At 41.6% G+C, this 27554-nt stretch overlaps 1 protein-coding gene across 3 annotated transcripts in view; it reads right to left on the bottom strand.

Annotated features, from left to right (window-relative positions):
* FAF2 (Fas associated factor family member 2) overlaps positions 1–19355 on the bottom strand; it is a 69053-nt gene extending 49698 nt beyond the window's left edge. For 2 of the 3 annotated variants that reach the window (XM_019964675.2, XM_070793297.1), the window contains exon 1: positions 19243–19355. In XM_019964675.2, the coding sequence (XP_019820234.1) occupies positions 19243–19305 (63 nt within the window). In that variant the 5' untranslated portion in view covers positions 19306–19355. Of the gene's footprint in view, positions 1–18579; positions 18677–19242 lie in introns of all 3 variants that reach the window. The other variant, XM_070793296.1, reaches the window with a different exon arrangement.
* Positions 19356–27554: the final 8199 nt, after the last annotated feature.

Genomic DNA, 27554 nt, shown 5'->3' with positions numbered 1-27554 from the left:
TGGAAATATAAAACTGTTTCATCATGAATTAAATAAATACAAATATATGTGTGTGTCTGTGTTATATATGTACTTCCTAGTTCTAGTAACTAGAAAGTTCTAGCCCAACCCAAACGCAATGAGCCAAGGCACACACACACTTCCTGGAGAAATGGCTAATTCAAGATTTAGGTAGAAAATGCCCAAGATGAGTCAAACATCTTATAACTTCAGAAAGTTAAAAAGCTATCAAAGGCTACTGGGGCCATGTCAATATAATAAAGTCTTTAGGAACAGAAACACAAGGCTCTTACAAACTCAAAAGGGAATTATTTTCTGTGATTCTGGAAAAATAAAATTGTGTATCTATTAGGTTTTCCTTAAATAAATAAAAAAAAGGCCATCAGGAACCAACCTAAACAGATTCACAGCTGTCAAAGATGGCCCAATCTAAGCCTCAATAAGCACAATGGCATGAAATGTACAACATTAAATATGTTTACATCTGTGACTTCATTGCAAATTTAAAAAATTTACAATTAAAATTTTAAAAATCTGGCTGGTTACTTTCTAGGATGCTGGGAATCAACCCATTATTTAAAAACTAATAATTGAAAGGATTAAATGTTTATCTTGCCTTTATTATACATACTGTGTGCTATGCTTAGTCATGTCTGACTCTGCAATCCCATGGACTGTAGTCCACTAGGCTCCTCTGTCCCTTGGATTCTCCAGGCAAGAAGACTGGAGTGCGTTGCCATTTCCTCCTTCAAGGGATCTTCCCAAACTAGGGTTTGAACCCAGGTTTCCCACAATGCAGGGAGATTCTTTACCAGCTGAGCTACCAGGGAAGCCCTATACATACTATAACTTAGTATAACTAAACAGGTAAGGGAACGTATATCTTTATAGAAGACTCCCTATTAATAAATAAAGAGAGGAAGACAGAATCAAACTGTCATCACATTGCATGTGAAAAGACTCAGTTCAGTTCAGTTCAGTCGCTCAGTCGTGTCCGACTCTTTGCGACCTCATGCATCGCAGCACGCCAGGCCTCCCTGTCCATCACCAACTCCTGGAGTTCACCCAGACCCAAACGTCCATCGAGTCAGTGATGCCATCCAGCCATCTCATCCTCTGTCGTCCCCTTCTCCTCCTGCCCCCAATCCCTCCCAGCCTCAAAGTCTTTTCCAATGAGTCAGCTCTTCACATGAGGTGGCCAAAGTACTGGAGTTTCAGCTTCAGCATCATTTTCTCCAAAGAAATCCCAGGGTTGATCTCTTTCAGAATGGACTGGTTGGATCTCCTTGCAGTCCAAGGGACTCTCAAGAGTCTTCTCCAACACCACAGTTCAAAAGCATCAATTCTTCGGCGCTCAGCCTTCTTCACAGTCCAACTCTCACATCCATACATGACCACTGGAAAAACCATAGCCTTGACTAGACGGACCTTTGTTGGCAAAGTAATGTCTCTGCTTTTGAGTATGCTATCTAGGTTGGTAATAACTTTCCTTCCAAGGAGTAAGCGTCTTGAAAAGACTATGTAAAAGCTAATGAAATATAATGTATTAATATTAAGCTTATAAAAAATGTATCCAAGGATACCAAAACTAATAAGCTAAATTAGAATTTTCAAGTGAAAAAACTTTACAAAGTTTAATTAACACTTTTAATTCCCAAATCAGAGTTAATTCCGTATATGTGAAAAATACCAGACAAGTCTTCTGTTTAAAATACTTTCTGTATGTATTCTTTTGAAGAGGACTTGCACTCCTTCAAGTATATGTTGCTGCTGCTGCTAAGTCGCTTCAGTCGTGTCCAACTCTGTGTGACCCCATAGATGGCAGCCTACCAGGCTCTGCCATCCCTGGGATTCTCCAGGCAAGAACACTGGAGTGGGGTGCCATTTCCTTCTCCAATGCATGAAAGTGAAAGTGAAAGTGAAGTAGCTCAGTCGTGTCCGACTCTTCACGACCTCATGGACTGAAGCCTACCAGGCTCCTCCGTCCATGGGATTTTCCAGGCAAGAGTACTGGAGTGGGGTGCCATCGCCTTCTCCGCAAGTATATGTCAGGCTACTTGATAAGTGTTTGTCTTCTAATTCCAATTTTAAAAAAGGATAACATTCTTACAAATTCTCAATTCTACTCTTTTATCAAATATTCCCTGGAAGAATACAGAAATGTAAAAAAAGTGTGCACAACTGAACAATCTCCCAAACAGCCTCTTTTTAGATAGAGCCCTAGTATTTATCAGGTACTTTACATGCACTATCTCATACCCTTTAAGAACCCAAGACACCCTTTCATGATGAAAATTTAACTGGGAATAGAAGGGAACTTTCTCACCCTGATCCAAGAAACATTCATAGCTGACAGAGACACAGAGAACAGACTTATGGACAAGGCAGGTGAGAGGGGAGGAGGAAAGAGAAGGTGGACTGTATGGAGACAGTAACATGTAAACACGTATTACCATATGTAAAACAGACAGCCAGTGGGAATTTGCTGCACAACTCAAGGAACTCAAACCAGGTCTCTGCAACAACGTAGAAGGGCGGGATGGGGAGGGAGATTCCAAATGGAGGGGACAGAGGTATACCTACGGCTGACTCATGTTGATGCTCAGCAGAAACCAAGATAATACTATAGAGCAATTACCTTCAGTTAAAAATAAATAAATTAAAAAAAATACAGCTAGTATAGTAACGGTCAAAGACTAAATGATTTCATCCTAAGATTAGGACAAGACAAAGATGTTTATTCTGGCCATTTTTATTCCACACTATATTAAAACTTTTAAGCACGAAGGAGGGGAAAGGCACCCAGATTGGAAAATAAGAAGCAAAACTATTCACAGATAACATAATCTTATATATAGAAAAAACCTAAAGTTTAAAAAAAATGAATAGAGAACTAAAAATGAGTTCAACCAAGCTGAACAATGCAAAATCAGTACACAAGAATCAGTTATATTTCTGTATTTCTATACACTAGTAATGAACCTGAAAATAAAATTAAGAAAACATTTCCTTTCCCAGTATAATCAAAAAGAATAAAATATGTAGGAATAAATTTAATAAAAACAAGTGCAAGATTCGTACACAGAAAACTACAAAACATCGAGAGAAACTAAAGATGACTTAAATAAATGGAAAAATTCTCATATTCCTGGACCGAAAGATTTAGTATTAAGATAGCAAGGCTCCCCATATTGATCTAGAGTAAACAGCAATTCCTATCAAAGTCCCAGCTGGTAATTCCTATCAAAGTCCCAGTTACCTTTTTTGTAGAAATTGACACAGGTGATGCTACAATTTATTTGGAAATGAAAAGGATCCAGAATAGCTAAAACACTTCTGAAAAACAATGTTGGAGGAGGACTACTTTCTGACTTCCACTTATTACACAACTGCAATAGTCAAAGACAGTGTAGTAACAGCATGAGGATAGAGACAGACCAATGAAACAGAAACCAGAGTCCAGAAATAAATCCTTAGTTATGGTCAACTGATTTTAAACAAGGGTTTCAAGGTTATTCAGTAGAGAAAGAATAATCTTTTCAAGAAATGGTGTTGGGAAAACTGGATATCCACATCCAAAAGAATGAAGTTAGACCCCTATCTAAAATCCATTAACTAAAAATGAATCAGACCTTATACATAACAGCTAAAACAAAAGTCTTAGAAGAAAACAGGTGTAAATTTTTCTGGATTACACCATGGTTGCTTAGATATGACTGCTAAAGGACAAGCAACAAAAGATAAAGCAAGTAAATTGGACTTCATCAAATTAAAAAACTTCCGAGACACCACCAAGTGAAAAGACAACTCAGAGAATGAGAGAAAACATTTTGCCAATGATATATCTGACAAAAGACTTGTGCTCAGGATACATAAAGAATACTTACTACTCAATAACAAGAGAAATAGCCCAATTAAAAAATGGGCAAAGGACAGAAATAAACCTACTCATCTATAGTCAATTAATGACAAAGGAGGCGAGAATATGAAACGGAGAAAAGACACCCTTCAGCAGTGGTACTGGAAAAGCTGGACAGCTACAATGAAATGAGAAACACTCCCTCACACCATACACAAAATAAAAATGGTTTAAAGACCTAAATATAACACATCAAGCCATAAAACTCATAGAAGAGAACACAGGCAAAAATACTTGGACATATATCAGAGCAATGTTTTCTTAGATCAGTCTTCCAAGGCAAAAGAAATAAAAGCAAAAATAAACAAATGGGACTTAATCAAAGGTGAAGGCTTTTGCACAGCAAAGGAAAGCATCAAAAAAGGAAAAAAAAAGCAACCTAAAGGAATGGCAGAAAATATTTGCAAATGATGCAACCAACAAAGGTTTAATAATCCAAAATATTACAAACATCTCATATAACTCACCATCAAAAAACCCCCAAATAATGGAATCAAAAAATGGGCAGAAGACTGAAATAAACATTTCTCCAAAGACACACAGATGGCCAACAGGCACATGAAAAAATGATCAACATCACTAGCTATTAGAGAAATGCACAGTCTAAACCACAAGGAGTTATCATGTCACACCTCTCAGAATGGCTATCATAAAAAGAACACAAATAAACGCTGGCAAGGGTGTAAAGAAAAGGGGAACCTTGCACACCACTGGTGGGAATGTAAATTGGTGTAGCCACAAAACTAAAAAACAAAACTAAAAACAAAACTACCGTATGACCCAGCAATTCCACTCCTGGGTATATACCTGAAAAACACAAAACAAAATGGTCAAAATTTGGACTCCCCTGGTGGTCCAGTGGTAAAGAATCCACCTACCAATGCGGGGGACACGGGTTTGATCCTTGGTCCTGGAAGATTTCCACATGCTGTGGGGCAACTAAGCTCATTTATCACAACTACTGAGCCCAAACACCCTAAAGTCTGTGCTCTGCAACAAGATAAGCCATGGCAATGAGAAGCCAACATGCTGCAACCAGACAGCAGACCCTTAGTTGCTTGGCAACTAGGGAAAGCCCAGTTTAGCAACTAAGACCCAACACAATCAAAATAATTAATTAACTGCTATTAAATGGAGTAAACTTTTAAAACTTGCAAATAACTATATTGTATACCTGTAGCTTATATAATATTGTATACCAACTATACTTCAGTTAAAAGATACAGCGTGTACACATACATACACATATATGTACAATGAAATATTACTCAGCCATAAAAAAAGAATGAACTATTGCTATCTGCAGCAACATGGATGGGCCTGGAGAATATCATACTAAGTAAGACAGAAAATCAGTCTGATTTTGGTGTTGACCATCTGGTGATGTCCATGTGTAGAGTCTTCTCTTGTGTTGTTGGAAGAGGGTGTTTGTTATGACCAGTGTGTTCTCTTGGCAAAACTCTCCCCTATAATGAAAAGGACATCTTTTTTGGGTGTTAGTTCTAGAAGGTCTCATAGGTCTTCATAGAACTGTTCAACTTCAGCTTCTTCAGCATTACTGGTCGGGGCATAGACTTGGATTACCATGATATTGAATGGTTTTCCTTGGAAATGAACGGACATCATTCTGTCATTTTTGAGACTGCATCCAAGTACTGCATTTCGGACTATGTTGACTATGAGGGCTACTCCATTTCTTCTAAGGGATTCTTGCCCACAGTAGTAGATATAATGGTTGGTCATCTGAGTTAAATTCACCCATTCCAGTCCATTTGAATTCGCTGATTCCTAAAATGTTGAGTTCTCTCTTGCCATCTCCTGTTTGACCACTTCCAATTTGCCTTGATTCACAGACCTAACATTCCAGGTTCCTATGCAACATTGCTCTTTACAGCATTGGACCTTGCTTCCATCACCAGTCACATCCACAACTGGGTGTTGTTTTTGCTTTGGCTCCGTCTCTTCATTCTTTCTGGAGTTATTTCTCCACTGATCTTCAGTAGCATATTGGGTACTTACCAACCGGGGGAGTTCATCTTTCAGTGTCTTATCTTTTGCCTTTTCATACTGTTCATGGGGTTCTCAAGGCAAGAATTCTCCGGTGGACCACATTTTATCAGAACTCTCCACCAAGACCTTAGACAAGGCTGTGGTCCATGTGATTAGATTAGTTTTCTGTGATTGTGGTTTCTAGTCTGTCTGCCCTCTGATGGAGAAGGATAAGAGGCTTATGGAAGCTTCAGATGGGAGAGACTGACTGAGGGGGAACTGGGTCTTGTTCTGACAGGTGGTGTCACGCTCAGTAAATCTTTAATCTAATTTTCTGTTGATGGGTGGACCTGTGTTTCCTCCTTGCTATTTACCTGGGGCCAAACTATAGTGGCTACTCCACTGGAGGAGCTACTCCATGTTCAAGGTCAGGAGGGGCGGCAGTGAGGAGATACCCCTCGTCCAAGGTAAGGAGCAGTGGCTGTGCTTTGTTGGAGCAGCCGTGAGAGATACCCCACGTCCAAGGTAAGACAAACCCAAGTAAGACGGTAGATGCCATGAGAGGGCATCAGAGGGCAGACACACAAACCATAAACACAGAAAACTAGTCAATCTAATTACACGGACCACAGCTTTGTCTAACTCAATGAAACTAAGCCATGCCGTGTGGGGCCACCCAAGATGGACAGGTCATGGTGGAGAGGTCTGACAGAATGTGGTCCACTGGAGAAGGGAATGGCAAACCACTTCAGTATTCTTGCCTTGAGAACCCCATGAACAGTATGAAGAGGCAAAATGATAGGATACTGAAAGAGGAACTTCCCAGGTCAGTAGGTGCCCAATATGCTACTGGAGATCAGTGGAGAAATAACTCCAGAAAGAATGAAGGGATGGAGCCAAAGCAAAAACAACACCCAGTTGTGGATGTGACTGGTGATAGAAGCAAGGTCTGATGCTGTAAAGAGCAATATTGCATAGGAACCTGGAATGTTAAGTCCATGAATCAAGGCAAATTGGAAGTGGTCAAACAGGAGATGGCAAGAGTGAACGTCGACATTCTAGGAATCAGCAAACTAAAATGGACTGGAATGGGTGAATTCAGATGACCACCATATCTACTATTGTGGGCAGGAATCCCTTAGAAGAAATGGAGTAGCCATCATGGTCAACAAAAGAGTCAGAAATGCAGTATTTTGGATGCAATCTCAAAAATGACAGAATGATGTCCGTTCATTTCCAAGGAAAACCATTCAATATCATGGTAATCCAAGTCTATGCCCCGACCAGTAATGCTGAAGAAGCTGAAGTTGAACAGTTCTATGAAGACCTAGAAGACCTTTTAGAACTAACACCCAAAAAAGATGTCCTTTTCATTATAGGGGACTGGAATGCAAAAGTAGGAAGTCAAGAAACACCTGGAGTAACAGGCAAATTTGGCCTTGGAATACAGAATGAAGCAGGGCAAAGGCTAATAGAGTTTTGCCAAGAGAACGCACTGGTCATAGCAAACACCCTCTTCCAACAACACGAGAAGACTCTACACATGGACATCACCTGATAGTCAATACCAAAATCAGACTGATTATATTCTATGCAGCCAAAGATGGAGAAGCTCTATACAGTTAGCAAAAACAAGACCAGGAGCTGACTGTGGCTCACATCATGAACTCCTTATTGCCAAATTCAGACTTAAATTGAAGAGAGTAGGGAAAACCACTAGACCATTCAGATATGACCTAAATCAAATCCCTTATGATTCTACAGTGGAAGTGAGAAATAGATTTAAGGGACTAGATCTGATAGACAAAGTGCCTGATGAACTATGGATGGAGGTTCGTGACATTGTACAGGAAACAGGGAACAAGACCATCCCGATGGAAAAGAAATGCAAAAAAGCAAAATGGCTGTCTGGGGAGGCCTTACAAATAGCTGTGAAAAGAAGAGAAGGGAAAAGCAAAGAAGAAAAGGAAAGATATAAGCATCTGAATGCAGAGTTCCAAAGAATAGCAAGGAGAGATAAGAAAGCCTTCCTCAGCGATCAATGCAAAGAAATAGAGGAAAACAACAGAATGGGAAAGACTAGAGATCTCTTCAAGAAAATTAGAGACACCAAGGGAACATTTCATGCAAAGATGGGCTCGATAAAGGACAGAAATGGTATGGACCTAACAGAAGCAGAAGATATCAAGAAGAGGTGGCAAGAATACACAGAAGAACTGTACAAAAAAGATCTTCAAGACCAAGATAATCACGATGGTGTGATCACTCACCTAGAGCCAAGCCAGACATCCTGGAATGAGAAGTCAAGTGGGTCTTAGGAAGCATCACTACGAAAAAAGCTAGTGGAGGTGATGGAATTGCAGTTGAGCTACTTGAAATCCTGAAAGATGATGCTATGAAAGTGCCGCACTCAATATGCCAGCAAATTTGGAAAACTCAGCAGTGGCCACAGGTCTGGAAAAGGTCAGTTTTCATTCCAATTCCAAAGAAAGGCAATGTCAAAGAATGCTCAAACTACTGCGCAATTGCCTCATCTCACACGCTAGTAAAGTAATGCTCAAAATTCTCCAAGCCAGGCTTCAGCAATACGTGAACCATGAACTTCCAGATGTTCAAGCTGGTTTTAGAGAAGGCAGAGGAGCCAAAGGTCAAATTGCCAACATCCGCTGGATCATGGAAAAAGGAAGAGAGTTCCAGAAAAACATCTATTTCTGCTTTATTAACTATGGCAAAGCCTTCGACTGTGTGGATCACAATAAACTGTGGAAAATTCTGAAAGAGATGGGAATACCAGACCACCTGACCTGCCTCTTCCGAAACCTATATGCAGGAAGCAACAGTTAGAACTGGACATGGAATAACAGACTGGTTCCAAATAGGAAAAGGAGTACGTCAAGGCTGTATATTGTCACCCTGCTTATTTAACTTCTATGCAGAGTACATCATGAGAAACACTGGGCTGGAGGAAGCACAAGCTGGAATCAAGACTGCCGGGAGAAATACCAATAACCTCAGATATGCAGATGACACCACCCTTATGGCAGAAAGTGAAGAGGAACTCAAAAGCCTCTGGATGAAAGTGAAAGTGGAGAGTCAAAAAGTTGTCTTAAAGCTCAACATTCAGAAAACGAAGATCATGGCATCTGGTCCCATCACTTCATGGGAAATAGATGGGGAAACAGTGGAAACAATGTCAGACTTTATTTTTTGGGGCTCCAAAATCACTGCAGATGGTGACTGCAGCCATGAAATTAAAAGACGCTTAGTCCTTGGAAGGAAAGTTATGACCAACCTAGATAGCATATTCAAAAGCAGAGACATTACTTTGCCAACAAAGGTCCGTCTAGTCAAGGCTATGGCTTTTCCTGTGGTCACGTATGGATGTGAGAGTTGGACTGTGAAGAAAGCTGAGCGCCAGAGAATTGATGCTTTTGAACTGTGGTGTTGGAGAAGACTCTTGAGAGTCCCTTAGATTGCAAGGAGATCCAACTAGTCCATTCTGAAGGAGATCAGTCCTGGATGTTCTTTTGAAGGACTGATGCTAAAGCTGCAACTCCAGTACTTTGGCCACCTCATGGAAAGAGTTGACTCATTGGAAAAGACTGACGCTGGGAGGGATTGGGGGCAGGAGGAGAAGGGGACAACAGAGGATGAGATGGTTGGATGACATCCCTGACTCGATGGTTGTGAGTCTGAGTGAACTCTGGGAGTTGGTGATGGACAAGGAGGCCTGGCGTGCTGCAATTCATGGGGTCGCAAAGAGTCGGACACGACTGAGCGACTGAATTGAACTGAAACTATAGTGGAGGTAATGAAGATAATGGGGATCTCCCTCAAAAGATCCCATGCATGTACTGCTACACTCAGTGCCCCCAACCCTGCAGCAGACCACCATCAACGCACGCCTCTGGCAGAGACTCCCGGATACCCACAGGCAAGTCCGAGACAGTCTCCTGTGGGATCACTGCTCCTTTCTCCTGGGTCCTGGTGCACAAGGTTCTGTTGTACCCTCCAACAATCTATTTCCCAGTCCTGTGTACGTTCTGGCAGGTCTATGGTGGGGTTAACGCCAATCTCCTCCAAGAGGACTTATGCCATACCCACACCCAGAGCCCCTGTCCCTGCTGTAGTCCACTGCTGACCCATACCTCCACAGGAGATGCTCAAACACAGTTCTCAGTCTCTGTGGGGTCCTTGGGACCTGGTGCACACCAAGATTTTTTGAGCCTTCTAGGAGTTTCTGGCGGGAATGGGGTTTGATTCTAAACGCGAATTCGCCCCTCCTACTGTCTTGCTGGGGCTTCTCCTTTGCCCTTGGGTGTGGGGTATCTCCTCACAGCCATTCCAGCGCCTACCGTCTTACTGGGGTTTCTCTGACCTTCAACGTGCGGTATCTCCACATGGCCGGAAGGACTGATCATTGAAAGGACTGATCACTGATCACTGTTCATGGGAAGGACTGATGTTGAAGCTGAAACTCCAATACTTTGGCCACCTGATGCAAAGAAGTGACTTATTTCAAAAGACCCTGATGCTGGGAAAGATTTAAGGCCGGAGGAGAAGGCGACGACAGAGAATGAGATGGTTGGATGGTATCACCGACTCAATGGACAGGAATTTGAGTAAACTCCGGGAGATGGTGATAGACAGGGAGGCCTGGCGTGTTGCAGTCCATGGGGTCACAAAGTGGCAGACACCACTGAGAGACTGAACTGAAGACAGAACAAGATGCATATCATATCCCATATCTATGGCATCTAAATATAGTACAAATGAATCTATATACAAAAACAGAAACAGACTCATGATTACTAAAAGGGAAAGGAATAAGAGGAGATGAGAGATAAATTAGTAAGAGAATGGGATTAAAAGCTACAAACTACCATACATAAAATAGACAAGCAACAAGGATTTACTGCGTAACACATGGAACTAAATTCAGTATCTTTTTTGTTTAGTTGCTAAGTCCTGTCCAAATCTTTTGCGACCGCACGAACTGCAGCCCGCCAGGCTCCTCTGTCCATGGAATTCTCCAGTCAAGAATAATGGAGTGGGTAGATATTTCCTTCTCCAGGGATCTTCCTGACCCAAGGGTCGAACCTGGGTCTCCTGCATTGCAGGCAGATTCCTTACCATCTGAGCCACCAGGGAAGCTCTAAATGGCCAATAAACACAAGAAAAAATGCCCATCATTATTTAGGTCATTAGGGAAATGCAAATCAAAACAACGAGATAATATCTCACACTTTTAGGAAGGTTTCAAAGATGAATGATTAACAAATGTTAGTAAGGATGTGGAGAAACAGGAACCTTCACATACTACTGCTAGGGAAAATGGTATAACTGCTTTGAAAAAAGTTTGGCAATTTCTCAAAAAGTTAAAGTTACCATGTGACCCAGCAATTCTACTCCTAGTTGAAACGAAAACATGTCCCAATAAAAACTGGTATGCAAATTCGTAGCAGTATTAATAAGCTGAAAAGTGAAAACAATACAAATGGCCATGGATTGAAGAATGGATAAACAAAATGTGTTTTATCCACACAATGAAATATTACTGGCCATAAAAAAAATACCGATACAGGCTACAATATGGATGAATTTTGACAACATTATGCTAAATGAAAGAAGTGAGACACAAAAGGCTGTGTAGTATATGATTCCATTAATACCAAATGCCCAGAACTGGCAAAATCCTTAGAGACAGAATATAGATTAGTGGTTACCAGGGGTGAGAAGGAAAGAATGGGGAGTGACTGCTAATGGGTTTCTTCCTGAGGTGACAGAAATACTCTATAAGTACACAGCAGTAATGACTCCCCAACTTTGTAAATATACTACAACCATTGAACTGCATACTTTAAAAGGATTAATTTACAATTTTAAAAGGGTTAATTTATATGTGAATTATATCTCAATAAAACTGCTATTAAAAGAGCCCAAGACATAAAACTAGAAAATTAGCAGTTAGAAAATTAGTAATGATCAGAAAACATGATAAGAAACTGGATAGAAAATAAAGTTAAAAAAAAAAACAACTAGATAAATATGCAAAATACCACAGTGTTTCTATTGGTAACCACTTAGAAATAAACAGGTATCCCATTCACAGGGTGACCAAAACTACAAAATACCTAGGAATAAGTTCAATAAGGAACGTACAAAAATCTAAAAGAAAGTAACCAAAAATATTTTAAGGGACATGTGACATCTGAATAAAGAAATGTACATGTTCCTGAACTTCACCCAGTCCCAAATTAATATATTATTTTAAGCAATTTCTATAATTCCATGGCTGCACAAAATGATTTTTAAATGTACATGAAAGAACTTGTAAGAATTACCAATAATCTAAAAAAAGAATAGGGAGAGAGTCCTGTCCTCTCAGATATTAAAATTTGATATAAAGCTGGTATTATTAATTCAGTAATGCTACTAGCAAATAGGTTATGGAGAAGTATGATAAAGAGGACTACTCAAATCAGTTGGGGGAGGAACTGACTATTTAGCTAACCTACAGTCTTTACTGGAAAAATGTGAAGTTGGTTTCTCATCTCATATATACAGAAATTAATTCCATATGGATTAAAGACCTGATTTTAAAAATATATCTGTAAAATATTTTTAAAACAATAGAGAACATTTGTATAACCTCATTAAGTGGAAGGCATTCTTACACAAAATAGACAATCAAAAGGCCAGAAAGAACAAAAAGGCAATCAGTCGACAATTTTAAACAAGTCTAAGGGAAGAGATAATGATACTAAAGCTGAAACTCCAGTACTTTGGCCACCTCATTCGAAGAGTTGCCTCATTGGAAAAGACTCTGATGCTGGGAGGGATTGGGGACAGGAGAAGGGGACGACAGAGGATGAGATGGCTGGATGGCATCACTGACTCAATGGACGTGAGTCTGAATGAACTCTGGGAGTTGGTGATGGACAGGGAGGCCTGGCGTGCTGCGATGCATGGGGTCGCAAAGAGTCGGACACAACTGAGTGACTGAACTGAACTGAAGGGAAGAGATAACAAGCAAAGATAAATGATGTCATGAAAGAAAATATTTGCTATACACGTCCAGTATAGAGAACTTGTACAAACTGCTAAGAAAATGTCAAATAATCCAAAAGAAAGTGAACAAAGGATAAACAGGGAATTTATATAATAACTAACCATAAATAGCCAAAAGAACTTCAATCTCATCCACAATCAGGAGTTTACAGAACAATGAAATTGAAAATCAGCACATTTTATTTGGCAACCAGAAAACATAACTTCCATTTAATGTGGGACACATGCATTATCTCTATTTTTTTAAAACAGAGACTGATAAGCCAATCTGTCACTCTTATGTTCCTACTCTTTTCCATTTGAAATAGCTTAAAACAAGTGTTTGCATTAGCTGTTCAAACTCAAGTGACTGCAAAACAAAAATCAAGAATTATAACTACCACTATCACTAGAAATGCAAATTGAGGTAAGGACTCTGAAAATTTAATCAGATTGACAAAAACTGAAAAGATACCATCCAATGCTGGCAAGGATGTGGAGAAGCAGGTCGTCTCACATCCTCTCAGTGAGACCATGGGCTGCCAAAACTTCCTGGAAAGTAGTCTAGCACATTTTTAGGATTCTGTTTAGAATTAAAAGCCCTGCTATATTAGCTATATCCCCTAAAAAGTGAAAGTGAAGTCGCTCAGTCGTGTCCAACTCTGTGCAACCCCATAGACGGCAGCCCACCAGGCTCCCCCATCCCTGGGATTCTCCAGGCAAGAGCACTGGAGTGGGTTGCCATTTCCTTCTCCAATGCAGCAAAGTGAAAAGTGAAACTGAAGTTGCTCAGTTGTGTCTGACTCTTAGCAACCCTATGGACTGCAGCCTACCAGGCTCCTCCATCCATGGGATTTTCCAGGCAAGAATACTGGAGTGGGGTGCCACTGCCTTCTCCAGAGGATCTTCCCGATCCAGGGACTGAACCAGGTCTCCCACATTGCAGGCAGACGTTTAACCTCTGACCCACCAGGGAAGCCCATCCATCCTTAAATTCCCTGAGCACTTCCTTCACTTTCATGTTCTAACTGAAGCTTGGCTTTTCCCTAAAAATACTCCCTCATGGAAAAAGCAAGAGAGTTCCAGAAAAACATCTATTTCTGCTTTATTGACTATGCCAAAGCCTTTGACTGTGTGAATCACAATAAACTGTGGAAAATTCTGAAAGAGATGGGAATACCAGACCACCTGACCTGCCTCTTGAGAAATCTGTATGCAGGTCAGGAAGCAACAGTTAGAACTGGACAGGGAACAACAGACTGGTTCCAAATAGGAAAAGGAGTATGTCAAGGTTGTATATTGTCACCCTGCTTATTTAACTTATATGCAGAGTACATCATGAGAAACACTGGGCTGGAAGAAACACAAGCTGGAATCAAGATTGCCGGGAGAAATATCAATAATCTCAGATATGCAGATGACACCACCCTTATGGCAGAAAGTGAAGAGGAACTGAAAAAAAAGCCTCTTGATGAAAGTGAAAATGGAAAAGTTGGCTTAAAGCTCAACATTCAGAAAACAAAGATCATGGCATCTGGTCCCATCACTTCATGGGAAATAGATGGGGAAACAGTGTCAGACTTTATTTTTTGGGCTCCAAAATCAGTGCAGATGGTGACTGCAGCCATGAAATTAAAAGACGCTTACTCCTTGGAAGGAAAGTTATGACCAACCTAGATAGCATATTCAAAAGCAGAGACATTTCTTTGCCAACAAAGGTCCGTCTAGTCAAGGCTATGGTTTTTCCTGTGGTCACGTACGGATGTGAGAGTTGGACTGTGAAGAAGGCTGAGCGCCGAAGAATTGATGCTTTTGAACTGTGGTGTTGGAGAAGACTCTTGAGAGTCCTTTGGATTGCAAGGAGATCCAACCAATCCATTCTGAAGGAGATCAGCCCTGGGATTTCTTTGGAGAAAATGATGCTGAAGCTGAAACTCCAGTACTTTGGCCACCTCATGTGAAGAGCTGACTCACTGGAAAAGACTTTGAGGCTGGGTGGGATTGGGGGCAGGAGGAGAAGGGGACGACAGAGGATGAGATGGCTGGATGGCATCACTGACTCGATGGACGTGAGTCTGAGTGAACTCCGGGAGTTGGTGATGGACAGGGAGGCCTGGCGTGCTGCGATTCATGGGGTCACAAAGAGTCAGACATGACTGAGCGACTGAACTGAACTGAACTGAAGCCCTCTCCCGTTTTCTCTCTCCTACCTGTGGGTATGGAAGTGAGACAATGGTGCTCCCTGTTCATTCCCACTTTGGGGGATTCTTCTTCCCTTCTCCTTAAAAAGTCCATCTTCACGTAGAGGAGATTAAGAGAATTCACGTTAGCGATGATTTCCAGGATTAGAATCACACTCTTGGACTTTCTTTATTGTGTTTTCTGTCTTAAAAGTGTCCCATACTATTTCCACTGGCCCTACTCACTCACCTGTAGGTGAAAACAAAATCAAAACCTAAAGCCAGAGAGGCAGTGTTAGGTGACAGGAAAGAGAACCAGACTTCTGGATTCTAAGCTCATCACTAACCTTAGGTAAACTATATCCTCATCCTAGTTTACTCACCAACACCAGAACCTACACCATGCTTACTGGGAGGACTTAATGATACAATGCATCTAGAGCACTTTGGATAAGTAAATGTTCGATAACTGTGTGTGTGTTAGTCACTCAAGTCTGCCATGTCTGACTCTGACCCTATGGACTACTGCCTGCCAGGCTGCTCTGTCCATGGTATTTTCCAGGGAAGGATAATGGAGTGGGTTGCCATTTCCTTCGCCAGGGGATCTTTCCAACTCAGGGATTGAACCTGGGTCTCCTGCATTGCAGACAGATTCTTTACCATGTGAGCCACCAGGGGAGCCCAATAAGTGTTCAAACAACATAAAAATAAATACATCTTCAAACCTCAAATTTCATACTCCTATACCAGAAGAAAAGAACTCTTCCTCTAGTGGCCACGGATAGCTCCTTCGGTCCCTTCTCTTTGCCCATGTCATTCTTCTCCAGGTGTTCAAACAAAACCTAGAGGCAGTACACCACGAAAGTCTGCTACACTTGGAAACTTGGAAAAATGGACTTCAATACAAATGACCTTCCCCGTATTTGCATTAGCTCCCCTAAAAACCCATTATTTCCCATTTGAAGCACCTAAAACAAATATGGCATCGTTTACTCATATTCAACTAGATCCAAAATAAAGAGGAGAAAATAACTAGAAAAATCTTAAAGGACATAATACGGACTGAGAACCTGCTAAATATACCCTAAGGAGTTCCAATCAAATCACATGTCACAAAAACAGTAAAACAGAAGAAACCTGAGATTTCCAAAATATTTTACTTTTTGCTAATTTCAATATATAAAATGAAGCAACATTATTAAAAACTGACTCCTAGCAGTATCATCTGCTCTGATCCCTGTGGAGAGTCCAAGCACACGCTCCATACTTTTAGTGAAGCAAACTTGAAACCCAGTGTTATTTCACTCGAGAGTTAGAAAAAACCTTTGGTGGCTCCTCATGCCTACAGATTAAACTTTAAACCATTGAACATTGCTCTGAAAGGCCTCCAAAATCTGGCTCTAATTTACCTTTCCAGTCTTATTTTAAACTTCCAATTCTTGAAATCCATCACAACAAACACATTCCACATTATTTCACAGTCATCTCTCAGCTATGAACATATTCCTGCCCACCTCCAGTTATTTCATTCCTCCTTCAAAGTAGCAAAGAACAGTGGAAGGAGTCCAGCCTTTAAGTTCAGATCTAGACCCACTAGATTTCTAATTCTAATTCCATCCCCACTGCTTAATAGCTTAATTATCTGGAGAAAATACTTCAATAGACCCATTTCCCTACCTAGGAGGCATACGACCTGTGGCACCTTCACAAGGCTATTGTGAGAATTACGCATAATGGTTATAAACTGTCTAGCACCATGCCTGAGGCACAGTAGAAACTTAATGGTAACTACTAAGCCAACTTCTTTACCCCTCCCACCTTCATCAATACTATTATTCCCTAAATTTCCTTGGTTTATACCCCTATGTTTATTATACTTATGAGCACTAATACACTGAAAAATATCGATTATTTATGTATATATCTGGCTTCTCCATTAGCTTATAGGCAAGATGGCTATGGGTATGGATTTCTAAATCTCTGTCACTTACTACTTCAGCAAGTTACCTGGCCTCACAGAACCTGTTTCTTCGTTAATACACTGAATTGGGGTTAACACCTTACAGTGTTATGAAAAGGTTTAAAAAAGTTAATGTACATCAAATACCTGGTATAATGCTTGACACCTAGTAAATTTCGGAGTGTTAATGGTAATCTGGATGGTGAACCTGATCCAAGCAATTGCTTAGAGAACACACAAATGTAAAATGTACTTGCCTTATTAAATAAAGCAATCTTAATACAATTCTAACCTGCTACTCACCTCTCTTATTGATAGAAATACCCAGTGAAGACAAAAACAGAGGTTCCCATGCACTTTATCTCAGAAATGCTACCACATATTCATGTTCTTCCAGGACCAGACTTAGTACTTCATGACTCGTTTACGGTTCACATCACCTCATTACACTTTAAAACCATACAAGGGCTTATCTCTCAAGAGTTGTAAGGAATAAAATGATCTGCCAAAGTTAAACAAAACTCTGAAATTAGTGGTCTACCAGGAAGTGGAAGCTAGTTGTTCGCTCTTTATTCATTCTAATTCTAATCTGCTGTATCATCAATTTCTCTACTCAGAACTCCAATCAAATGTCAACTACTCCTATGACAGTATTTTCCAATCTATACGCTTCCAACCCACTGCTTGATTTAAGAGAAAACACTTCAAAATTAACTACAGCGAAATCGAGGAAACCACAGAAAAGCTAGAACTTACAAAAAGGAAAAAAAAAAAAAAGACAGTATTAGAGCACTGGCATTCCACTTTCAGCTGTACACTGCTACTCCCACGTGTTGCACAGCATCACCTCAAGAACTCAGGAAATGCTGAGGAAATGCAAGGGACCTGGCTTTAAATCTGACACCATAACCTACTAGCTGTGTAAACCAGGCATGTTACTTCTTAAGCCTCATATCCCTCATCTTTAAAACAGAGATTGTGACTATATGAATCTCATAGGGCCACTGTATTAAATACAATTGTTGTATTAAACAATTAAACTCTTGTATAAAATGCATTAGTGTGCTAAGTGTTTCAGCAAAGTACTTAGACCACCACACTCAATAAATGGTATTCTAACCATTTGGTGTTGTGGCCTGAGCACTACAGTTCTTGGTAAATATCGCGGAATTAATGAATACTTAGCACAGTTTATATTAGGAAATAGGTGCACCACTAACTTTAATTCTACCCTAAGTTAAATAAGGATTAACAGTTGCAATACTGTTTGAGAGAAGTTTACTGTTTACGAAGCCCTTTAAACATCCATAAACTCACTGTGATCTCCACAACGTCCTTAGGGGGTAAACACTCAAGACATGTACCGCAGAAATAAACTGGTACCCATTAGGGTAACACAGAGCCAAGGTAACCTAAGTTTCCTCCAACCGGATTCTCCAGCTCAGGGATAAGGTGTTTAGTGTCAAAAGTGTTTAACCTACACATCCACTAAAACGAGGCAGACTGCAGCAAGTGTACCGTCCATCCTCCTCAGAGTCAAGCGCGTGAGTCCAGGAATCAGCTCCAGGAAATAACCCCCTTCAGAAGGCACAGATGACATTTACAACGCTGCATTGTTTCAATACGAGGTGTCCTCCCACACCTTTAGGGTGGGGGCCATTTCTGCCCCCGCCCTACCAAAGCGCCCAACACAGGACCTGGCACCTAAAAAGCCCTCAATGTTTGTAGAAATGGCATGGGGAAGTTGGTGAAAAGCTCTAACAGAGACCCGAAACGAGGCCAACTCCACGGTGGGGATTAAGCATCTCAGCGGATCCAGAGTCGTGGGCGGAGAGGGTCCAACCGGTAACCTGGTTGGAAAGGATGGCTAAGGACGGGCACTGCTAAAGGGGAACCTGGAGAGCTGACCCTCTGATGAGAGACAGCGAGAGCAGGTCTGGCCGCAGCCATTCCTGGAAGGCCGGGGACAGACAGAGGTTCGGAGGCCGGGGGCACCTAGCAGGGCAGTTGGCGGCTGGGGGGGAGGGGGCCGTCTGCTGGTCTGAGAAGAATCTCGGGCCCAATCTGAGCAGGGTTCTGGGCTCCTCTAGGGACCCACTCCCTAGCCCGCGGCAACATTCGCTGCACCGAGTGCTCGCTGCTACCTGAAACTGCAGCAGCTTCTCTGTCTGCTCCTGGGTTAGATCCCGCTCCTCAGGCGCCGCCATTTTGCCGCCGCCTCTACGCTTCTGACCCGTCCGCACCGTCACCCGCCGGAAGTGACCTCAGCAGCACCCACATCCGGTCTGAACGGCCGCCGGCGCGCAACTGCGTCTGCGCATGCCGGCCCAACCCAGGTGCTGGGGTGGGATGGAAATAGTGATAATTTCCGCCGCCAGAGGGCGCCTTCTCTCGTGCTGACCCCGAACACTTCCGAAAATAGTCCAGAACTGTGTGGACAAGACGCCTTTTGGAGTTAGGCGAAGGCAGGATAGATCTTTGAAAGAAAAGTTATGACCAACCTAGACAGCATATTAAAAAGCAGAGACATTACTTTGCCAAATGTCCGTCTAGTCAAAGCTATGGTTTTTCCAGTAGTCGTGTAGGGATAGGAGAGTCGTGAGAGTAAAGAAAGTTGAGCGCCGAAGAATTAATGCCTTTGAACTGTGGTGTTGGAGAAGACTCTTGAGAGTCCTTTGGACTGCAAGGAGCTCCAACTAGTCCATACTAAAGGAAATCAGTCCTGAATATTCACTGGAAGGACTGATGCTGAAGCTGAAACTCCAATACTTTGGCCATCTGATGCAAAGAACTGACTCATTTGAAAAGACCCGGATGCTGGGAAAGATTGGAGGCAGGAGGAAAAGGGGAAGACAGAGGATGAGATGGTTGGATGGCATCAGCGACTCAATGGACATGAGTTTGAGTAAACTCTTGAGAGTTGGTGATGTACAGGAAGGCCTGGCATGCAGCAATCAATGGGGTTGCAAAGAGTCAGACACGACTGAGTGACTGAACTGAACTAAAGTCAGGATCTTCCAGACTTATGACCCTTGAATAGACCTCAGAGCCAAGAGGTTCCGAATGCTTCGGTAACTCCCTAATGCCACTCGACAGATTTTGCCTGCTCTTTAACCATTTTCATCTCTAGTGTTTCAGAATGTTTCTTAAGAAATTGTGAGAAAAAAAAAAAAAAGAAATTGTGGCCGTTCAGAAATATCAGTCGTTTGATGTTTGATTGCTGCCATGATGTTTCCAAAAGCCCTTGACCATCTCTCACTCTGAAAGTCCCTGAATACTGGGCCAGGGGTGGGAGGCATTTCCCCTCACCGCCTTCGAACCAGAAGCTGGAAGATTAGGGGCTCATGAAAATTGTTGGGACTCGGCCACCTGGGTTCTGCCAGACTTAGGCAGAGCTCTCTGTCCACTCCTTTTGGGACTCTGCCCCTGCCTGCCTCAGGCCTTCTCGGGTTTCTGCCCTCTGGCCCATCTTCTCTGTGATCAGCCAAAGGAAGATCCCATGAGTGGGATCAGAGGACTTGGATTCAGGTTCCAGTGTCCACGTGGAAAAGTACTGGACATCCTTGAGCAAACCTCCTCCTCTCTGGTCTAGTTTTGCCACTGAGGGAATGAGGTTCACCGGAAGCCCCAGATATGCTGCCTTATCTCACTCTCCTTGGAAGCAGCCCCTCACCCTTTCTACTACCTTATCTCTACCTCTCAATGTCTGCCTTCTTATGCACTTTCCTTTCCCCTCCAAACCCTCCACCTCTCCTCAGATCTATTTTCATTTCCATTTCTTTTCTCCGGCCACCTGTTTTTCTGTCCAATCTCCAGAAGGCTTTGGGAGGCAGAGGGGTCAGGGTCTGGTGCCTGCTTTTACATCAAGTGTCTGTCTAACTCCTAGCAAGGCACTCAGCCTTCTGGGCCCCATTGTCCTCCCTATCTGTGCTATCTGACCCCACCAATTTCACAGCATTTAAATTGCTGAGACAGAACCCGAAGGGCTTTTGAAAACTAAAGTTCAGTGAAGAGTACAATAAGAGATGGAAGGACTTAAGTTTGGGCTATTTCTTTCAGGCCTGAATCCAGTCTTATAATAGGTCTTGAGAAATGGAGTATTTCCTGCCATATCAATAAACAAGGATGCCACAGTCATCAGTGATTCTAGGCCTCCAGGGCAACCAAGAAGAACAACCTGTGATCCAGCAGCCACTTGCTAAGGTTAGCACTGAGGGAAAGAGGCAGGATACTGGCCCTAGATAGCTGAGATGCATACAAAAGAAATGATTTCCATAAACCCAGACTCTTTCATTTTCTCATGTATAGAAAATCACCAAATTCCTTGACTCAAGATATCTGGTTTTCTTTAATTCACAAAAATACCTTTGATGTTCAGACTTCCTGCCCTTTGTTGCAAACCTCCATATGACCTGACTCCTCCCCACACTCCTCGGAGCAGTTCTCTCAGGGTTACTTGAGATGCTGCCTCCTGGGCTTAAGCCCTGAAAATTTCTGCCGAATAAAGCCTAACTCTCAACATTTAAGTTGTGACTTTTTTTAAAACCGACAGTCTGCACAAACTTTATGACAATGTCCTGGAATTTTTCTTAGACCTTTAAAGTAAAATTGGAAGCAAGTAGCAGCCTGTGTGGATCACAATAAACTGTGGAAAATTCTGAAAGAGATGGGAATACCAGACCACCTGACCTGCCTCTTGAGAAACCTGTATGCAGGTCAGGAACCAACAGTTAGAACTGGACATGGAACAACAGACTGGTTCCAAATAGGAAAAGGAGTACATCAAGGCTGTATATTATCACCCTGCTTATTTAACTTATATGCAGAGTACATCATAAGAAACGCTGAACTGGAAGAAACACAAGCTGGAATCAAGATTGCGGGAGAAATATCAATAACCTCAGATATGCAGATGACACCACCCTTATGGCAGAAAGTGAAGAGGAACTAAAAAGCCTCTTGATGAAAGTGAAAGAGGAGAGTGAAAAAGTTGGCTTAAAGCTCAACATTCAGAAAACAAAGATCATGGCATCCGGTCCCATCACTTCATGGGAAATAGATGGGGAAACAGTGGAAACAGTGTCAGACTTTATTTTTTGGGGCTCCAAAATCACTACAGATGGTGACTCCAGCCATGAAATTAAAAGACGCTTACTCCTTGAAAGGAAAGTTATGACCAACCTAGATAGCATATTCAAAAGCAGAGACATTACTTTGCCAACAAAGGTCCGTCTAGTCAAGGCTATGGTTTTTCCTGTGGTCATGTATGGATGTGAGAGTTGGACTGTGAAGAAGGCTGAGCACCAAAGAATTGATGCTTCTGAACTGTGGTGTTGGAGAAGACTCTTGAGAGTCCCTTGGACTGCAAGGAGATCCAACCAGTCCATTCTGAAGGAGATCAGCCCTGGGATTTCTTTGGAGGGAATGATGCTGAAGCTGAAACTCCAGTACTTTGGCCACCTCATGCGAAGAGTTGACTCATTGGAAAAGACTCTGATGCTGGGAGGGATTGGGGGCAGGAGGAGAAGGGGATGACAGAGGATGAGATGGCTGGATGGCATCACTGACTCGATGGATGTGAGTCTGAGTGAACTCCCAGAGTTGGTGATGGACCAGGAGGCCTGGCGTGCTGTGATTCATGGGGTCGCGAAGAGTCGAGCACGACTGAGCGGCTGAACTGAACTGAACTGAGCAGCCACTTGAGAGACTTTTTTTTTTTTTTAACATCAATTCAAAGCTTAAAGGAGATGCAGTACTATTCAACATCTCCAATAATGATGGATCCAGAAGAACTAGATGAGGGACTGCAAAGTCAGTTGCTTTCTAGAGTTGTTGCATAATTCTGATTTAAGATGTATTCTTTCCATGCACAAATTTAGTTGTATTAAACACCATTCAATGTTCTGCTTTTCATACACCCTCTTAATCTACATTTCCCTTTTCTTTGAATGAAGATGTGGTTATAAGAATATTTTACTTAAAAAAAAAAAAAAAAAGAATATTTTACTTAAAAAAAAAAAAAACCCTATCGTAGGAATATGATATGACAAATTAGAGAGTTCATTCCATGAGTAAAGGTAGTTTCTGCTTCTTAGCTGTAGTTTTTGGCTTCCATGTAAGGCCAATGGAGGGATAAATTAGGAATTTGGAGTTAACAGGTACATACTAGGACTTCCCTGGTGGTCCAGTGGTTGAAAATCTGCCTTGAAGTTCAGGGTTCAACACGGGTTCAATCCCTGCTCTGGGAAGAGTCCATACGCCTCAACTAGGGGGCAGCAACAAAGACCCAGTGCAGCCAAAACCAACTAAGTTTTAAAAAAAGAAAAGTTTTAAAAACAGGCAAATATGGGGAAATAGATAAGCAACAAGGTCCTACTGTATAGCACAGAGAACTATATTCAATATCTTATGATAATAATGGAAAATAATCTGAAAAAGAATATGTATGTGTATATATACAAATAAGGGACTTCCCTGGTGGCTCAGACGGTAAAGTGTCTGCCTGCAATGTGGGAGACCTGAGTTCGATCCCTGGGTCGGGAAGATCCCCTGGAGAAGGAAATGGCAACCCACTCCAGTACTCTTGCCTGGAAAATTCCATGGACAGAGGAGTCTTGTAGGCTACAGTCCATGGGGTCACAAAGAGTCGGACACGACTCAGCGACTTCACTCGCTCATATATGAATAACTGAATCACTTTACCATGTACCTAATGAATGTATCTACTAAAGAGAAACAGACTCACAGACATAAAGAACAGACTTGTGGTTGCCAAGGGGAAGGTAGGTGAGGGAGGGAAAGATTGGTAACTTGGGATTAAAAGATGCAAAGTGTTATATATAGTGTGGCTAAACAGCAAGGTCCTACTGTATAGCACAGGGAACTATATTCAGTATCCTGTGATAAAGCGTAATGGAAAAGAAGATGAAAAGAAAAAGAATTTGAAAGAATATATATGTATGTGTGTGTGTAACTGAATCTCTTTGTGGTGCAGCAGAAATTGACATAACATCGTAAATCAACTAATATTTCAATAAAATTTGAAAAATTATATGCATCTACAGATTTTGCTAATTTGTTCAACAAGTATTGATTGAATGCTTGTTCTGAGCCAGGCTGTGGACCAGATGCTAGAATGGTAAACAAGACACAGCCACAGTTCTTGAAAGAATACATAGTTAAATGAAAATTTAATTGGATTTTCATCAGTCTCTGGACTGGTGTGTGTGTGTGTGTGTGAGAGAGAGATTTTTGAGTTCCAGTTTTATGCCTATAACACAATGGGATTTGTCACTGAGAGCTAAGAGAATCTAATGAATAATTGTTCCTCTAATTCTAGTAATAAGGATTTGTTAACTCCATACCATTTTATTCCTGATAAGGATGAAATCTGTCCTATTGAGTAATGAAAATCCTAGAAGAAGCCCTCAATTTCTGAGAACCTGGAACATAAGGTATTTTCTATCAGTTGGGGACACGGCATTTTGATAGCTGAGTAAAGCAGACCATTGAGATGGCAGCAGCAGTTTTTTGTTTGTTGGCTTTCTGTCCATCAAATTATTCATTATAGGTTAAGTGACACCAGCAGGAATTAAGAGGACTCAACTAGATTCATTCAAAAAGTAGGAGAATTGAGAGAAGTAATACCTTTACCCAACAGTGTATTTTAGATTCTCAGGCTTATGCTAAGGGTGTTTGGAGTGATTAAAATAAACTAAGCTTGGAAACAAAGTTTTGCCTTATGTAAGTCATGAAGTACATATCCTGTTCTGCAGGGAAACAAGTTGTTACTGTTCAGTAGCTAAAGTCAAAGTGAAAGTGAAGTCGCTCAGTCGTGTCCAACTCTTTGTGACCCCATGCCCACTAGGCTCCTCCGTCCATTGGATTCTCCAGGCAAGAATACTGGAGTAGGTTGCCATTTCCTTCTCAAGGGTATCTTCCTGACCCAGGGATCTAACCCAGGTATCCCGCATTGCAGGCAGACACTTTAACCTCTGAGCCACAGGGAAGCCCCTGTTCAGTACTAAATCATGTCCAGCTTTTTGCGACCCCATGGACTGTAGCATGCCGGACTCCTCTGTCCTGTACTCTCTCCCAGAGTTTCTCAAATTCATGTCCATTGAGTAGATGATGTTATCTAATCATCTCATCCTCTGCCATCCCCTTCTCCTATTTGCTTTCTATCTTTTCTAGCATCAGAGTCTTTTCTAATGAATTGGCTCTTTGCATCAGGTGGCCAAAGGTTTTGGAGCTTTAGCTTCAGCATCAGTCCTTCCAGTGAATGTTCAGGGTTGATTTCCTTTAGGATTGACTGGTTTGATCTCCTTGCTGTCCAGGAGACTCTCAAGAGTCCTCTCTAGCACCGTAATTCACAAGCTTCGATTCTTTGGTGCTCAGCTTTCTTTATGGTCCAACTCTCACATCCCATCCACGACTACTGGCAAAATCATAGCTTTGACTACACAGACCTTTGTTGGCAAAGTAACGTCTCTGTTTTTTAACACACTGTCCAGGTTTCCCTTATAGCTCAGCTGGTAAAGAATCCACCTACAATGTGAGAGACCTGGGTTCAATCCCTGGGTTTGGAAGATCCCTTGAATAAGAGAAAGGCTACCCACTCCAGTGTTCTTGCCTGGAGAATGCCATGGACTGTATAGTCCATGGGGTTGCAAAGAGTCAGACACAATTGAGCAACTTTCACTTTCACTTTCCTTGGTGGCTCAGTAGTAAAGAATCCACTTGAGATTCAGAAGATGTGGGTTCGATCCCTGGGTCAGTAAGATCCCTTGGAGGAGAGCATGGTAACCCATCCAGTATTCTTGACTGGAGAATCCCATGACAGTGGAGCCTGGCCAGCTACAGTCTGTAAAGTCAAAGATTTGGACACGACTGAAGTGACTTAGCATGCACACACTAGGTTTGTCATAGCTTTCCTTCCAAGGAGCAAATGTCTTTTAATTTCATGACTGCAGTCACTATTCACATGGATTTTGTAGCCCAAGAAAGTAAAATTTGCACTGATTCCACTTTTCCCCCTTCCATTTGCCATGAAGTTATAGGACCATATGCCATGATCTTAGTTTTTTAATGTTGAGTTTGAAGCCAGCCTTTTCACTCTTCGCTTTCACCCTTATCAAGAGGCTCTTTAGTTACTCTTCACTTTCTGCCATTAGAGTGGTGTCATCTGCATATCTGAAGTTGTTGATATTTCTCCTGGAAATCTTGATTCCAGTTTATAATTCATCCAGTCCAGTATTTTGCATAATTTACTCTGGATAGAAGTGAAATAAGCAGGGTGACAATATATAGCCTTGACATACTCTTTTCCCAATTTTGAGCTAGTTATTTGTTCTATGTCCAGTTCTAACTGTTGCTTCTTGACTCACATAAAGGTTTCTCAAGAGATAGGTAAGGTGGTCTGGTACACCCGTGTCTTTTAAAGATTATCCACAGTTAATTGTGATCCACACAATCAAAGGCTTCAGCATAGTCAATGAAGCAGAAGTAGATGTTTTTCTGGAATTACCTTGCTTTCTCCACAATCCAAAGAATGTTGACAATTTGATCTCTGGTTCGTCTGACTTTTCTTACCTGAGTATTGCACTATTAATTTTGTGGCTTTGGTAAGTGAATATCTCTGTCTCAGTTTGCTCATCTCTTAGCTGTAAATGAATAGTTCCTACCTCACAGTTTGTGGCAATGATTAAATCATAGAGAACTTATAAAATTTATGGCCTTATTATAACCACCTTGCAGACTTGGGAGAGGATAGAGTGAAACAGTGTATTATCTGTCACTATTCAGAATAACCAAGATATGGGAAAAATTAAACGCCCATCCGCAGACAAATGGATAAGGAAGATGTGAATATATACCCAGTGGAATATGACTCAGCTATAGAAAAATATGAAATAATGCCATTTGCAGCAACATGGATGGACCTAGTGATTCTCAAACTAAGTGAAGTAAGTCAGAAAAAGACAAAATATCGCCTGATATCACTTACATGTGAAATGTAAGATACGACATGTAAGATACGACAAAATAAACTTATCTATGAGACAGAAACAGACTCACAGACACAGAGAACAGATTTATGGTTTTCAAGGGGCAGGAGGGTTGGGGAGCAGTGGATTGGAGTTGTTGGGGATTAGCAGCTGTGAAGTATTACATAGAGAATGGATAAACAAAGTCCTACTGTATAGCACAGGGACCTATTCAATATCCTGTGATAAATCATAATAGAAAAGAATATGAAAAAGACTATATCTATATATATATACACACACACACACACGTATATGGGCTTCCCAGGTGGTGCTAGTGGTAAAGAACCTGCCTGCCAATGCAAGAGATGTAAGAGACATGGATTTGATCCCTGGGTCAGGAAGATCTCCTGGAGGAGAGTATGGCAACCCTCTCCACTATTCTTTAAAAAAAGTTATTTATTTATTTG

Source organism: Bos indicus, chromosome 7 (assembly GCF_029378745.1).
Source record: "Bos indicus isolate NIAB-ARS_2022 breed Sahiwal x Tharparkar chromosome 7, NIAB-ARS_B.indTharparkar_mat_pri_1.0, whole genome shotgun sequence".
Lineage (NCBI taxonomy): Eukaryota > Metazoa > Chordata > Mammalia > Artiodactyla > Bovidae > Bos > Bos indicus.
The sequence above is the reverse complement of the archived record's forward strand: the minus strand, read 5'-3'. Positions and strand labels throughout refer to the sequence as shown.